The 16,810-nt window shown below is 39.4% G+C and overlaps 2 protein-coding genes and 1 pseudogene across 4 annotated transcripts; 1 reads left to right on the top strand and 2 right to left on the bottom strand.

The window, feature by feature from the left end:
- Window positions 1-735: 735 nt before the first annotated feature.
- On the top strand, window positions 736-4,271 carry LOC126797606 (ADP-ribosylation factor GTPase-activating protein AGD7-like). Of its 3 annotated transcripts, XM_050524266.1 has the most exons (5): window positions 736-857; window positions 934-1,761; window positions 1,867-1,956; window positions 3,055-3,553; window positions 3,879-4,271. In XM_050524266.1, the coding sequence occupies exons 2-4, from the start codon at window positions 958-960 to the stop codon at window positions 3,550-3,552; spliced, it is 1,392 nt and encodes a 463-aa protein (XP_050380223.1). In that variant the 5' UTR covers window positions 736-857; window positions 934-957; the 3' UTR covers window position 3,553; window positions 3,879-4,271. The 3 variants fall into 3 exon arrangements, with proteins under 3 accessions (XP_050380223.1, XP_050380224.1, XP_050380222.1); XM_050524267.1 differs by lacking the exon at window positions 736-857 and having other exon boundaries at window positions 867-1,761; window positions 3,875-4,271; XM_050524265.1 differs by lacking the exon at window positions 736-857 and having other exon boundaries at window positions 868-1,761.
- A 408-nt stretch (window positions 4,272-4,679) lies between these two features.
- Window positions 4,680-8,727, bottom strand: LOC126796785 (cation/H(+) antiporter 20-like; annotated as a pseudogene).
- Window positions 8,728-10,974: 2,247 nt separating this feature from the next.
- On the bottom strand, window positions 10,975-14,877 carry LOC126796784 (cation/H(+) antiporter 20). The gene is made up of 5 exons (XM_050523512.1): window positions 14,701-14,877; window positions 14,074-14,593; window positions 13,278-13,780; window positions 11,709-12,650; window positions 10,975-11,337 (listed from the first exon to the last, which is right to left on the bottom strand). The coding sequence occupies exons 1-5, from the start codon at window positions 14,875-14,877 to the stop codon at window positions 10,975-10,977; spliced, it is 2,505 nt and encodes an 834-aa protein (XP_050379469.1).
- Window positions 14,878-16,810: the final 1,933 nt, after the last annotated feature.

The following is a 16,810-nucleotide window of genomic DNA, read 5'->3' as shown; positions in this document are numbered from 1 at the left end:
CTTAGTGCAATTGGGGCACTATTGTATCTTGCTCAATGCACTAAACTGAACATATCTTTCGCAGTGAACTTATTAGCTAGATTTAGCTCAGTGCCTATGTTATGTCATTGGAATGGTATCAAGCATTTGTTTCGGTACTTGAAAGGTTCCCTTGACATGGGATTATTCGATTCTTGCAACAGAGAGAATACCATGGCCGTGCCACCTCACACCGGCGCCGCAGGCAGCCCCGACAGCACCACCATACGTGGCAGAGCCGCCGCTAGCAGCCACGGCATGGTGGTGGCAGACCACGGTGCCGAGAGCAGAAACCGGTCCTATCCTGCTCCTTCACCCGATGTAAAGACTTCAAACAACGTATTAGTTGGTTATGCCGATGCTGGGTACCTTTCTGACCCTCACAAGGCTCGTTCTCAAATCGATTATGTGTTTACCATTGGGAATACGACAATATCTTGGAGATCCACTAAGCAATCTCTTGTTGCTACTTCTTCGAATCACACAGAGATCTTTGCTCTTCATGAAGCAGTTAAAGATTGTATTTGAGTACGGTCACTTGTTCGTCATATTCGTGATTCTTGTGGATTAGTCTCTCTACAACTGATTAGCCTACATGCATTTATGAAAATAATGTTGTTTGCATAAAAAAATTACGTGCCGCCCACGCGCGGGTTCCATATTAGTTCTCAGGAAGTCGGGGTCAGTGTTGTTGTAGGCTTGTAGTCCATCTGTTGCCATTGTGTTCCAAACCCCCACCATCCAATATTAAAATCAAAGAGAAACAAAATATATAATGCCTCGCCTGATTTCACGGTGTCGGTGATCTCCTCCCCCAATTTCCTCTCGAGAGATAGAGAGTAGAAGCTTCATTCTCTTTTCAATTTCCATATTTTTTCTATTGAAATTTGGTTTTGGATCGTTGATTCGATTCAGATCGGAGCGGATCGGGGCTGAAACATGGCGGCATCAAGGCGCCTCCGGGACCTGCAATCGCAGCCGGGGAACAAGATCTGCGTGGACTGCTCGCAGAAGAATCCGCAATGGGCTTCGGTCTCCTACGGCGTCTTCATGTGCCTTGAGTGCTCCGGCAAGCACCGCGGCCTCGGCGTCCACATCTCCTTTGTCCGATCCGTCACCATGGACTCCTGGTCCGAGATCCAGATCAAGAAGATGGAGGCCGGCGGCAACGAGCGCCTCAACGCCTTCCTCGCCGCCTACGGCGTCTCCAAAGAGACCGATATCGTCGCCAAGTACAACACCAACGCTGCCAGCGTGTACCGGGATCGGATTCAAGCCCTAGCCGAGGGAAGACCGTGGCGGGACCCGCCGGTCGTGAAGGAGAGCGTCGGGTTTGGGAAGACGAAGCCGCCTCTGGCTCATGGCGGAGGAGGTGGAGGCAGCAGGGGAGGCGGCGGCGGCGGAGGTTGGGATAATTGGGACGATGACGGGTTCAGATCGAATGATATGAGGCGGAATCAGTCCACCGGCGATGTTAGAGGCGCAGGCGGCGGGTATGGCAACGGCGGAGGGATGCCGTCGAGGTCCAGATCGACGGAGGACATTATGAGGTCGCAGTATGAGGCTTCGGCAGCGAACAAGGAGAGCTTTTTCGCCAGGAAGATGGCGGAGAATGAGTCCAGGCCCGACGGGCTGCCGCCTTCGCAAGGTGGCAAGTATGTCGGGTTCGGGTCTAGCCCGGCACCCTCGCAGAGTAATTATAATAACAATTCACAAGGAGACGTGTTATCTGTTGTTTCTCAGGTTGCTTTATTTGTATTTTTATCACATCATCTGTGTTTACTCTAATGTGTGAATTTTCCATAGGAATAGCTGATATTGATACATAAGTGCACACATTTTGTGTAGGGCATTGGTAGGCTATCTTTAGTTGCTGCATCTGCAGCTCAATCAGCTGCAACTGTAGTACAGGCAGGCACAAAAGAGCTCACCTCTAAGGTACCTTCACTATCAAACTTATTATTATGCTAGTTATTATATGAGCACTCTGCCAGTGATTTTATTTGTCTTGTTTGAAAATTATTAACCAACATGATACTTGATTGATGGTTAATGCAAATAATGAGATGAATGTGGAAGCAAATGATCATTTACTCTTTATTCGTCAGTGCTTCTAGTTTTGTTCCTCCAATTTGTGGACAGAATGTGGCACCTATTATGATACTTGAGTAAATTTTTATGGGACTCCAACATTATATCAATCTACAAAAGTATAAAAATGGTAGTTAAAGCATTTGATAGTGAAATATTGTAACTTTAATATCTTGTTTGTTTCCCAATAGAGCTGTGAACACTGTCGTCCATTAATACTAGTCCATTTCCTTTTCATTGTCATCTATTTTTCCTAGTCTGTGAAACTTATGATGAATGGTCAACAGTTCAAGCTGATGGATATTTGCGCGTAAGGAGATGACATATAGTCTGATCTGAACTCCATTTGAATACGGCTGTATGGTTGGACTTGTATCAGTTTCAACCAGATGATAACAACGTAATGCTGCAGTGTAAAGTAGTAGTGAATACGGTAGTTTACTAGGTTAGCTTTTGCTACACCATGAAGGAATCTGAGGTGTGAACTTGTTATGTTTGGGTAACTAGAGTAGTGTAGGTTAATCATTTGGTGAGACATTTCACAAATTACAAGATATTCATAAACCGTACCGACAGAGCTTTAACTAATATTGCGTGTAAAAGATGAACGGCAAACTATAATGGAAAGATCTCATCTTATCAACAAGAGGGCTTATTATTCTCCATATTTTCTAGATCACAATAAAAAAAAAGGGGAAGGAAAGAAAATTATTGGTGGTGCTGGAATGGAAAAGCTACACTCTTAAATAGGACGGTGTCTTGTAACTTCCTCCTTTCTTCTCTAACTATTGAGATTAATTGGGCACATATCCAACACAATTGTACCATCATTATCACGGTCATATTCTGGTTTGTATATAATTTAATATATAGTTTTTTTAATTATGGACCTTATCCAATTTATATATTTTGATTAACAAATGTGAAAATAAACTTTTGTACCAGGTGAAAGAGGGTGGCTATGAGAACAAGGTAAATGAAACCGTAAATGTTGTTACTGCAAAGACTTCAGAGATAGGACAAAGAACTTGGGGAATAATGAAAGGGGTCATGGCAATGGCATCCCAGAAGGTTGAAGAGTTATCTAAAGAAGGAAACTGGAAGGCTGACAATTGGCCACGAGATGATAGCGAGCAAAATGGATATTATCAAAACTTCAATAAACAAGAGTCAGGATGGAATTCTTCTGCTGGACAGGGACAGTCCTCGTCGACTGGGCATACTAACTCGTATAACTCAAATTCATGGGATGATTGGGACACCAAAGATAATAGGAAGGAAGTCTCTACAAAGGGAACTGGTTCTAATAGCAGTGATGGTTGGGCTGGTTGGGATGATGGCAAAGATGATGGATTTGATAGTGGCTACCAGAGTGCACCGACGAAAGGTGTTGGTCACAATGGGAAATCTGATTCAACATGGACTGGTGGAGGCTTTGACTAAGGTTAGTTTATTTTAACACTCTAGTCTGGTGTTTAGTGGATGTCCTGCTTCATTTACTCATATTTTGTGATAAAATATGTTTTCTTTAAGGATTTCTTTCTTAACAAGGTTGTTTTCAACATGAAATTTTTTGGAATATGTTTTGGTCTAGTATGTAGTGATTTTACATGGGGCCATTGGTGCTTTTATTGACAATTGTGACCTGGGAAGAGAGGGATCAAGAAATATTGTTGGTCGCTGGAAAATTTGATTTTGGTTTGGCTGTATGAGAATGAGTCCGGAGTCTGATTTTTGTTTTTGTTGTTCCTTTTTGTATGTCGAGGCAGAATTTGATATGGTCTCCACCAAATTCCTGGTTTACCGGTAATTAGACAATGAGCACTTAAAGTGGCTGCCGATTGTGCTAAAGATGATGGATGTGAAATTTGTTAGCAGTTGCTGACTGAATGGCTGGTATCAAAACTGGAATTTGGATCCATTATAGAAAAGACATTTTTCTTGAGGTTAGTATATTTTGATCAAATGTTATTTTCATCCAAAGTTTTATGTAACTTTATTGGGGATATTTGTTAATTCCAAGTTGTCTATACTATGTACAATTGTGCACAAGAAGGGTTGATTGCCCGATTCAAATGAGGATTCAAAATATTTGTGGAGTTTGAGAACTTGAATTTCTTTTTAATTGTAATGGCACTAGTTTATCAAATTAATTTGTTTCATTGTATCTTTCTTCGTTCTCTGATCAATTTCTTCATACATCATATAAGGCCTTGTAAAATTTTAACTTTCTGGGCAAAATTCTGGTTTAGTTCTGGGTAATCAGCGGCGATGGAAAGCACCTTCGTACTCTGGTTGCTACCTTAAATTGTAATATTGAAACATCGTGTGCTCCTTCAATGCATAACTTGATGAAATAATTTTTGTTCCTTCCCCTACATTCTAACCAACGGTGGATGTATCCCGAGTTAGGTGTTGCTTCCTTCCGTATAGCAAATTTAGTTTCAATCCAGAAATCTGAAATTAGCTGAAATCCAGAAATGCTCTTTTATTTGTACTCCTCCATGATGGTGTGTGGAATGACAAGCCTGAACATGTGAAGCTAGCGCAAACTAATGTACATATAGCCCGATGCTATAATATGTATCAACCCCAGATTTCAAATCTGTGCTGCACGTATAACAAGCACGGAGCACAAAATTTCTTGGGAGCATGAAGCTAATGCATCTCCAAATGTTCCCAGTTCAGTATGGTCCAGCTGATTGTGAGCCAATTCTGCAACGATGGTTGAAGAGTGGTGCTCCTTCCCCACGATCACCAGATCATATTCCCTCCTGTGCCCTATGCCGACCACCGTGTCTATAATGTTCTCCACTACCACCTTCTCTATAAATTCCACCGTCTCATTCTGCCTTCGAAACTCTGCCACTGCAAACTCATCAAGTCCCTTTTCTGGGTTGGTGATGGGGCTTAGATGATTAGAGCTCTGCTCCAAACACCTCACAACAGTAACCACAACACTTTGATTAGCAATTCCATCAACATACTCCAGTGCCCTGCGGTCATCGGGTCCGCCCAGGAACAGGATGCACACCCTCTTAAGATTGGTAGGACTCGAGGGACTTGCACTCCTAACACCAAATCCGCGATCCACAAACAATGCTACCGGGAACTTGGCACATTTTAGAACTCTCTCATTCACTCTCTTCCAGCCATGCCCGGAATTATCCATCGTCTCTTGACCCTGTATATTCCACTGTTTGTTGAAATAAGGCAAGATGATGATGGACACTCTCTTAGCTTCAGCAATGTCGAGAATATCCTCGTGCATTGTAGAGAAAACGGAGATGGCTGTTGTATGACGAATAATGACTTGACCAACTTGACCATAAGCTTCAAATGCTGTGGCGATATGGCCCTGTGACACCCCTAGACAAAAGCGGTTGATGAAGGGCAAACCATTCTTTCGAACTTTGTGTACCATCATAATGGAAGAGGAACGATCAGTGAGTTCAACAAGATGCGGATTCGCCGATTCCGGCAACGGCGGGGCGGATCACGACAGTCGCACTCCCCACCTCTTGGTGGTCCCGTCTGTGCCGGTCAGAGCTCCATTAGCGACCCACGGCGACTAGAATCGCGAAATCGCCGGAATCTGCTCAGAAACTTAATTTTTACAGATTTTGGCCGCCGTGGGTCGTCGATAGAGCTCCGGGCAGCACATATGGGATCGCTGGAAGGTGGGTAATGCGGAGGTGCTGGTCCACCACATCGTTACAGCCTGTCGTCGCTGGAATCGGGACGTCCGCACCTAAAGAGGCATATATATGAAATTTTGTAGAGATGATCTAGAGTGAACATTCATTCTGAAATTACAGAGTGAAGTTCTAATTTTGGCACACTTTTCGATCATATTTTGCCTTTTTAAAGTGAACTATATGCAAGGCTTCTTGGCTAAGGAGATCCTTATTTATTCAATTGGTGCGGATTTCCCTTTTTACACTATTTTTTAATCAAATTTCCTCATCTCCACCGTCTAGTACCTAGATAATATTGTGTAGATCATCTCTGTAAAATTTCAGCCAATTTGGTGATCGTTAAGGCCCTCAAAATTGCATTTGTCTGTTAAAAATATAAACGGTTCATGTTTGACAGAATTCAGTCTGTCCATTTGTTTTTCGATTCTGAGAGTCTTAGCTATCACCAAATTGGCTGAAATTATGCAGAAATGATCTACATAATATTATCTAGATATTAAACGGTGGAGATGAGAAAATTCGACTAAAAAGTGGTTAAAAAATGGAAATTCACACCAATTGAATAAATAAGGACGTCCTTATTTGAGAATATATATATATATATATATATTTCCTATCTAGAGTGAATGTTTACTTTGAAATTACATAGTGAACTTTGTTATTTGACTCATTTTTCGGTAAATTTTTTACATCTCCACCGTATATATGTTATAACATAATGTATAGATCACTCATGTAAAATTTCAGCCAATTTGATGATTGTTTGGTCTTTCATAATCATGATTAATACGAACGGTTCAGTTTGAATAAATTCGATTTGTTCAGTGATTTAATAATGTTTCAACGTTTTAATGATCATCAAATTGTATGATATTTTACAGGAGTGATATATATATATATATATATATATACAGTTCATATTCAGAGTGAACTTTCACTATGAAATTACATAGTGAAGTTCCAATTTTAGTACATTTTTCAGTCAAATGTTTTTATAATAAGTGATTTAATATTTAGGTATGTTATTCAAGATCACCTATGCAAAGTTTCATTCAATTTGACAATAGTTTGAGCTTTTAAAATTGAGATTTACATGAACGGTTTACGTTGAACAGATTTAGTTCGTTCATTGATTTAATCTAATTCTAATACCTTAAAAATAACTAAATTAGACGAATTTTTACATAAATGATCTTGAATAACATACCTAAATATTGAATCACTTGAAGAAAAAATTTGACGGAAAAAGTGTGTTAAAATTAGAACTTCACTCTGTAATTTCAGAGTGAATGTTCACTCTAGATAGAAACTGATACTCTAAATAGAGACTATATATATGTTCCGCAAGTCGATCATCACACCGGCCGATCACACGGTTATTGGCTAAAAAATATAAATTTTTTCAGTAATACATGCATACAAAGCGAGATTCTATAATCATCGATCTGGGTCCTTAATTAAGAAGTTTTTATATGCTCTGTTTCTTCTGATCAACAGAGTGACGGATTCACACACTTATTTTATGCATGTAATTAAGCCAACATGGAAGAATATCAGACCCGTGCTGAGTTAAAATTTTCAAGCAGAAAATCAATTAATTGGCGTTTAGAAATGGTATGGTTAATTTGAAATCAGCAGAGACCGTAATATTAAACCAGAGAATTGATACGAAAGTAGAGAGGAACAAAGATATTTATCTATACTACTAAGAGAAGAGAGCATATTCTTTATAATTATTCGATATTATGAATATTAATTAACTTTCAGAGGTTGTGAAAATTACCTTTTTCTCTTTGCCAATATTGAGCACAATAATCTCCACCAACCCTTTAGTATTCATTACCACCCCTAAACCTAATGACTCCCTCACTGGTATCATACACATCATTGCGACCAAAAACGTTCCCAAAAATTTTCCTGTGCAAGAAACTGAAATAACCAGAGCCAGTAGACCCCATGCCTTGATCCCATGTATCTTAGTAACATCAGTCTTCAAACCACTCGAAGCAAAATAGAGAGGGATCGGAGAAGCAAACCAGACACAAAATCCTCGATCCTCTTCGTCAGTTTGGCGGCAAATTCACCACCTTTCGGAATGGTTAAACCAAATATAAACGCCCCGAAGATGGAATGGACACCGATTAGATCAGTCATGAACCCGGACAACATGACCCCTGCTAGGATTAAGCATATATAAGCTTCGTCCTCAACTTGAGATGAGCAGCGGTTAGCAACCCAAGTCATCATAGGACGGACCAAAATGAACATTAATGCAATAAAAGCTACGCCAGAAAGAGAACCCCAATGGAGACTAGAGGGCCGTTGTGGTTCCCACCCGCTAGGGCCACGGCCAACGCCAGCAGAACCCATGCAATCACGTCGTTGAAGGCTGCTGCAGCCTTTGCCGTTTCACCTGTGCGTGTTGTGAGCAGTTTGAGCTCTGCTAAGATGCGTGCTAGGATAGGGAAGGCAGTGATGGAGAAGGCTACCCCTATGAACATGAGGAACTGAGGGTACCCTACTTTGTTCTCACCGTTGATGGCCTTTCGCAAGAAGAATGTGACTCCTACTGCGATGAGAAAAGGGAGGCAAATGCCCGCGAGCGCTATGGTGATTGCGCTTTTGCCACTGCGGCGACTGGAGCTCAAGTCGAGCTCGGCCTACGAGGAATAGGTAGAAGAGGAGTCCGATGCTTGCTACTGATTCGAGTATGGAAGTGCTCCATGAAGGGAATATGATTTCTGAGAAATCTTTGATCCGGCCAAGTGCAGAAGGTCCTAGCAAAAGTCCACCCTGAATTACAGAAGAGATTAAATGCATCGTTTAACTTGAATTCAGTTATATATTCATTCATGTACGTCTTACGTATAGTGTTAATTTGACAGCTATCACAATAATTTGAGGTCTATTATATATGCAGTATTTATATACGTAGAAACTATATTTTCTGGGTAGCAATTTTTCTTGGAGGGTTTTGCTATAAGCACACATAAATGTTGGTCGACCGAAATCTGTATATTTATCAGGTAGCTCTCCACATATTTTTTGTTTTCTGGCAAGTTCTCAATGATGTATATCACTAGCTACCAAGCAAATTATTCTGTATGTGCAATAAAACTTTAAAGCTAGCTAGGTTAATATGATACGGCTCCTAGGCGAGGGTTTGAGAGATATATAGATTTTTGAAACTCCAGACTTCACCCAGCCATTAGACTAATTAAAGAGGTTTGACTGTTTTGCAAGCCGACGAGTTATGGGGTTAGATCGTGATGTGCATTTGCAAGTAGTGCTACTTTAGGTGATCATAGTTATCTCCATATCATTTGATCAAAATTATCCTTCATATTCGATAACCATTGCCAAATCCTTTAATTGATTTTTCTAAATTTCCAACAGCTTTCTTCTTTGGTCGGTGAAATTGAACCTTAATTATTCAATCATAATCAGAAGATGATAATTCTTTTCCAATATATACAATCTCACCTAGTGTTATTGAAACCTCCACGGGCTGGGCATTTGGTCCCGAAATCCAGGTCCCATCCCTAAATTTGCAGAGACGAGGACGAGATTCATGTTTGAAAAATGTACATTCCGTCCCGTCGCGGTCCTGTTTTAAGATAACGGGACGGGATCAAGATTAACTTAATAAGGCCCGTTCAATCCCGTCTTGTCCCGTATTAATATAAAACTAAAATAACTAGTATATATATAATGTGATTTCATTTCAACCGTTAAATTGATTAAGAAATATTAGGTTAAAAACAACTACAACCCCCTAAGACTTTATTTTACTCTTAAAAAAAAGAGTTTATTTTGCTTCTCTAAATATTAGGGAAACCATTGTTAATTAAGATATATAGTCTTAATTGATTATCTAGTAATAGATTTCAGCAAGATATGCATCTAAAGTTAATTAACAAGTAGAATTGAACTTGTTATAGTGTATATGGTAATTGATTAATTCTTTATTTTCATTCTAAGATAATTATTGCATTATTTTACAAATATTATTTTAGTCCCGTTTTGGTCTCGATCCCGTCCTGATCACAAACGGGACACAGGTTCGGCGGGATCACTTTTAAAAACACTTAATCATGTCTCATCCCGTCCCTTATTTTAAATTACGGGATGTAACCGGAATTCACATAATCCTGGCCCGTCCCCGTCCATGCCCAGCCCTACCTCCACGTCTTGGCCAGTATATGCTCGTATTTAGCTTGAATTTATATATGCAAAGTTTCATTTGATATCTTAACAGTACGTGCGTAAGTGCTTACGAATCCAATGAGGCAATGATAGTTAGTTATGCATCCATAATCCACATATGTATGCTCTGATATAAAAATTTGGAGTTCATAATTCGGCTCATTCTTTTCATTTTAGTTTTCGATCATAAACTGTTTAATATTTAGGTATGTATAACATGATCATGTCCACAAATTTTTATCCAAATTGGTGATCATGTAGGTATCATTCGTCTGTCTGTACGTGAGGAATTTATACCACATGGCCAAATTTAAGCAGGCAATCTCTTTTGCAAGATCTACATGAATAAAGCATATAACTTCATTGAGTGCAATTTTTGGTTAGGTGCTTATCTCCCAGCTCTTCCCCAATCTCTTTTTCAAGATCTACATGAATAAAGCATATAACTTGATTGAGTGCAATTTTGTTTAGGTGCTTATCAAAACTAGTGCTCCATTCAATGGCATGGATTGTGACTAAACATTCACTTGGCCAAAATTGGCATATATATCTTTCCGGATGATCGAATCTCTCTCGATTTTCATAGAATAGATGAACAGTTATATTCTGGTGAGACAATCATTTTTTAGGATGTGTGACGTGTCAAAATGTCAGTAGAGTGACTAGTCTTAATGATGTGACATTTTTTTTACTTAGAAGCTGTAAGCCTCGTTTTGTTTCACTCATGAATAGATTTGTGGAAGATGTGAGACATGGGCATATATGATTGGAATAAATTCAATATAAATAAATAAAAAATGCCACCAGCTTCGTAATATAGATTATAGAGGAGAAAGTACGTGAGTCCTTGCATCCTCCTTAAAATTGAATTTTCTCTAGACTTAAAGCTAAAATATATCATAAATTTTATATAACTGTATTTCCTTGTACTAATTCTCAAGCATGTACGCTATAAGATTCATCAGGCCGGGGTGAAATTTTCACACTCTCCAGGCACTATCTTTGACGCCGGAGCTTCCACTGCATGAGCTACATCGTGTTGTTGAATCACAAGGACTGAGGAGACCACATTGTGGCCGGAGGAGGTCAAAATGTCTCCAACAGGCCCTAGCTCGGCGTGCTCTGCTCGACGATCTGCTAATTCCGCCACCATGCTTGATGGGAACCTTCCTTTCCCAACTATTATCAGGTCATGATCTCCACGGCGTCCTATAGCCAACACCACCTCCACAACATTTCCATCCACAACTTGCTCACTGTACTCTGCCTTCCCATCCTCCACCCATTTGCTCCTGATTAATGCCACTGCAGCCTCATCTAGTTCCTGATCCATGTAAAACAACATCAGTTGGTCACTATAAGATTTCCAATATGTAATCCTAGCATTGCTTACTAAAGTGATACATGAACAAACGTGATCAAATTTAATATATATATATATATATATATATATATAAAGAAGCCTTCTGAATAGATTCACTGAAATTGTGGGGTTTTTTTATACTAAACGAAGAAAACTGAAATTATGGATTTCATATCATAAATTACCTTTTAAGATTAGAATTTCTCTAAAAATAATTATCCCGTAAAATAAATCATAAAACAAAATTACTAATATTGTGACAAGTTCTTTGATATTTTTATTTTATTAACAAAAAAATGAGCATCACAAGTTATATATAGCATAATTCATACCTTTTCTTTCTCTCGGTCCATTTCAGCTATGGAGAAACTGTAGCTGTTCTCGGTAGACTTGGTGGGTGCAGGCTCTAACATAAGCCCATCAGACACTTTAGTGAAACCTTCTTTCTCAACAAACCTCACAACCTTCATTTTGACCGCCGGGTGCTCAGCCATTCGAGCACCTAATTCCAAAGCCTCTCGATCATCAGGACCGCCAAAAAATACAACACATATTCGTCGGACCACAACATTATCCGGCTCCAAAGTTTGGTCTTCAAAATTACCAAATCCACGGTCCACAAGAACCGCAACCGAACAAGGTGAATTTTGGAGTACTCTTTGGTTGACCCCTCTCCATCCATTGCCCATATTGATCTCTCTTTTCTCATGATCGTCGTCGTCACATCTCCACTGCTTATGGAATGGCAAGATGATCATTGTTGCCCTCTTATCTTCCGCCACGTGACAAATATCCTCATGCATTGTGGACAAGGCTGATATTGCAGTTGTGGGTCGGACCGAAATTCGGCCCATTTGACTATATGCTTGGAATGCCCCATAAACCCTATCATATAACTCACCACGAGTCGTTTGATTAAAGATAGGAAATCCATTTTTCCGAGCTCGTTGGACCATAATGATTGAAGAAGAGCGCTCGGTGAGCTCGACAAGGTGTATTAGGAAGAGTTTGAGCTGGGAAATACTGGTGCTGCTTCGAATTGAATCTATTAAGCTTATGAGTGAGGGTGCATTGTTTGGACCATGAACACATGCAAGTATCCGGAGCTCGTCTTTGGAGGCTTGATCAGATGTGGATAAATCACCTAGGTTACGGTGAGTGTGAATAGGGATTCCACGCGCCGGTTTGTAAATGGCCATCACTACCGGACTTGTGATGAAGGTAGTGAAGAGCGCCATGAGGACTAGGATTGCAAATGACTCGTCATTTAGCACCTATAAACAAAACAGTTCTTAAGCAAATATTTAGTTTTACACTACAAAAATGATGGGCAAAAGACACATTATTTTCGTTGCCTTTAGTAGTGTGATCATTCTAAAAAACCACACAAGTGACCTAACTCAAAGAAATGTGGCTACTTAAACAAATGTGGCTTTTCCTTCAAAATATGTTCAATTGATTCTTCATGGACCATTTCTTTGATTGGTCACATCTTTAAACCATATATTGTTTATTAATTTAGTATTAGAGTAAACGATAAACTACTGAAGTACTGATGTGCTTATTGATCTTTTTCTTAAGAAGTCTTATGACTCTAATCATATGATATCGTGTTAAGATAAATTGAAAACGATGTAAAACGTATTGGTATATAATATTAAACTAAGTATATACTTAGATTTCTAGGCTAACTTAGACAGTTTGGCATCCATGCATTCAACAATACATCCGACATTACACTTCTAATTAGGACTCAAATTATGATTTGTGGGAAAAGTGGTAAATGACATGTTTTTTCGGGTAGTACCTATCTTATGCAATATTCTCTAATTTCTATCGTTGCCAAAATCTCCTAAAAATTGCATTTTATGATGAACAAGTCAATTAGCTGATGAACTGACCTTCTTCTCCTTGCCAATGTTTAGCACAATGAGCTCCACCAAGCCTTTGGTGTTCATGAGCACACCAAGTGTTAAGGACTCTCTTACCGGAATCCTAAACATCACTGCCACCACAAACGTCCCTAGAATTTTCCCAGCGCACGCCGTGGTGATAACCAGAGCCAACAACCCCCATGCCCCGCCGCCACGTATTGTAGCCACATCCGTCTTCAAACCACTTGATGCAAAGTAAAGCGGAAGCAACAAGCCAGTCACAAAGTCCTCAATCCTCGATATCAATCTATCTGCAAACTGTCCTTTGGGAATTGTGAGTCCGAAGATGAAAGCTCCGAATATGGAATGAATTCCGATTAGGTCAGTCATGAACCCGGACACCATTACTCCGGCTAAGGTTAAGCATATATAGGCTTCGTCAACGACATCTTGCTCCGGTGTGCACCGTCTGGCGACCCATTTCATGGCCGGTCGGACCACGACCATCATGAAGGCAACAAAGGCAACACCTGTTAATTAATAGGACACATGTTAGATGCCAACTCCATATAATTTAGTTCAAATTTACTCATCGTGTTTATCAAGTGTCACAGTAAGTAACTGGAATGATAATTTGGTGCTAAAGTTATTGATTATAACGGAAAGATCAAGATAAATAGACATACTACAAGAAAACATTAAGAAATAATGCAAGAAATGATTTTTTGTTGGAAGCAAAATGAGTATAAGGGGATATATTCATTATGAAACAAGATGAAATGATGAATAGCAAAATGAAATTTTATTATGAAACACAAATCACCTGAAAGGAGGACCCAAACGGATATCAAAGGGCTCTTGTTGTGACCACCAGCACCGTCACCTGCCAGGGCGACCGCCAAGGCCAGCAAGATCCATGCTCCAACGTCGTTGAAGGCAGCAGCGGCCATGGCAGTCTCCCCAATCTGAGTGGTTAAAAGTTTGAGCTCCGCTAAGATGCGGGCAAGCACGGGGAAGGCGGTGATGGAGAGGGCCACTCCCATGAAGACAAGGAACTGAGTGAACCCTGCTCTATCAGCTCCATCAATTGTATTGCGGAAGACCAAAGCGACGCCGATGCCGCCGAGGAAAGGGAGCGTTATGCCGGAGAGGGCTATGCCGAATGCCCTAATGCCACTTCGACGGGTGGAGCTCAGGTCCAGCTCTAAGCCTACAAGGAATAAGTAAAATAGAAGACCAATACTCGCCACTGATTCTAAAATCGGGGTGCTCCATGAAGGAAAGATTTTGTGCAAGTAATCTTTGTTTCGTCCTAAAACTGAAGGACCAAGCAGAACTCCACCCTAGTCCAAATTAATAATACTATACGTTAGAAAGAACAAACAAAATATTACAGAATCAAGGTGCGATAACATAACATTATAAGCAATTTCTGTAAGAGATTACTTACGACAATTTCTGCAATGACTTTGGGTTGGCGGAGGGGTTTTAAGAGGAAAGCGAGGAAGCGGCTTACCACGACGATCAAGGTGGCCTGAACTATTAGGAGTGGGAAGGCAAAGTTTAGAGGATTGTCGCCTTGCCACAGGCCATTAGATGCTGTTTTGATGGAAGTTATATTCACCATTTCCAAGTTTGGCCGAAGTTAGCTAGCAAGGTAGCTAGAAGGAGTTCAGTGTTATCAAGCTTGTGCTTGAGAAGGTTTTTCCAATAGGCCAAGGTTAAGCATGGACTGAATAGAAAGAAAAGTAGAGCATTATATAGAGGGAGGGATGATCGAGCAGATCTTGGTTCTTTGTCCTTGTGTGTAATAAGTTAAAACTTTAATTTGGTTAATCAAAATTATTTGTTTGTAAATAGTGCATACGGGTCAATGATAATGGTATTCCATGTGGTTCATTAATCGCTTTCTTACAAACCAGGTGGCATGGTCTAGAACCATCCCAACTCCCAGTGGCTAATCAAAGAAAACTCAAATTTTTTTTTTTTTGAGAAAACGATAATTTTATTAACCAGATAAAAGATATGTACATTATAAATTACCCTAAACTTAGATAAAAAAACAGTAATATAGCCACATGGTACAAGTACCAACCTGAGATAGGTAATCTTCATTATAGATAATGCACAAATAAACCTAAATTATCAATTATGAACCGAACGGTCTATTAAACTCATATAGAATATTACCGTCACCTAGAACCTCAATTGGTGTGCAACAAACTAATTAAGAAAATGAACCTTAATTAGTTAACTTATATATAATAATTTATACTTATATATATATATTGTCATCTGTATAATATGTGTACTCATACAAATGACATGTTCTTGTTAATTTGTTCTTTGATTGGATTTTGGGATCAAAAGAGAAAGAAACTTGCCCCTAATATTGGATACAAGTCAACCAAAACATCTTAATGTATTAATTATCACAAAAGATGCTATCTCTAATGGGACTCTGGAGTCATATACATTTCGGCTTTTTTTTCTTCTTTTAATTGGAATAAACATTTCTGTTTAATTAGCTTCAGACATCTTTTTACATCAATATCCCAGATTCCCAATCATAGCTAGAGTGATCAGCTTGATATTAAACTTGCAACGAACTGCTTGAAGCCTGAAATGCAGCTTAATAAGTAATCATGCAGCAGGGGGCTTGATTAAGCAAACAAACTAGACTAATTAGAAACTAAGTTATTAGGTTGCAATAGTCTAACTATGGAAAACGCCAGAAATCCGTGAATCTCCGAACTGACACGTGTGTAAACAAAAAGCAGGCTAATCAGGTGTGATCTCTATCATAATCATCTCGTACGAGTGTTTCCTGTGTCGACTGTCAAGTTTACCAATATTCTTAAAGCATGCATACTCACGAAAATAGTAAAGCGTCAATTTTTGTTTACTTTCTTCCACTCGTTTTTGTCCTAATTATCCAATTTCTTCTTCTTTCGTTCCAAAGAACCTCAAGAATATTGGCCGACGTACTACAGATACCGGAGATCTTGTAATGTTTCTTTTAGTTTGATTGTCTACGACGTGTATCTTCAAAATAAAGTGTATGAGAAAATTAAATCATAAAAATGACCATGCACAATGACCTCCCCGGTTTCTTCCTCGATTAACCAAGTGTATGAGAAAATTAAATCATAATCATAAAAATCAAATCAAAATGGTTATTACAGAAACCTAACCTAGCACCTAGCATTGCCTACATACATTTCTGGATAAACTAATCACGAGACTCTTGAAAAGGGATTAATTGCCAGTTTCGTTCACCCCATTAAATTAGAGTCGTGGTGCACCGGTCTCTCTCTGTACCTCAAGAATCACAAGCAAGATAATCAAACCAAATTTTCAACCATAATATTGGGCAGAATACAAGCTAACCAAATCCATACCAAAACGCATGGTTCTCCTTCATATGTTTTACAAAAAAGATAGAATCGGCTAAACTACATTTTGCTACTCGAGTACTCATAAGTCAAAACCATGCATGTAAACATAAGCCAATCACTATCCAAACGCCTTATATATATGGTGCTTTATTATCACAGACT

Source organism: Argentina anserina, chromosome 6, assembly GCF_933775445.1.
Source record: "Argentina anserina chromosome 6, drPotAnse1.1, whole genome shotgun sequence".
Taxonomy (NCBI): Eukaryota; Viridiplantae; Streptophyta; class Magnoliopsida; order Rosales; family Rosaceae; genus Argentina; species Argentina anserina.
This window is presented reverse-complemented; position numbering and strand designations above follow the sequence as displayed.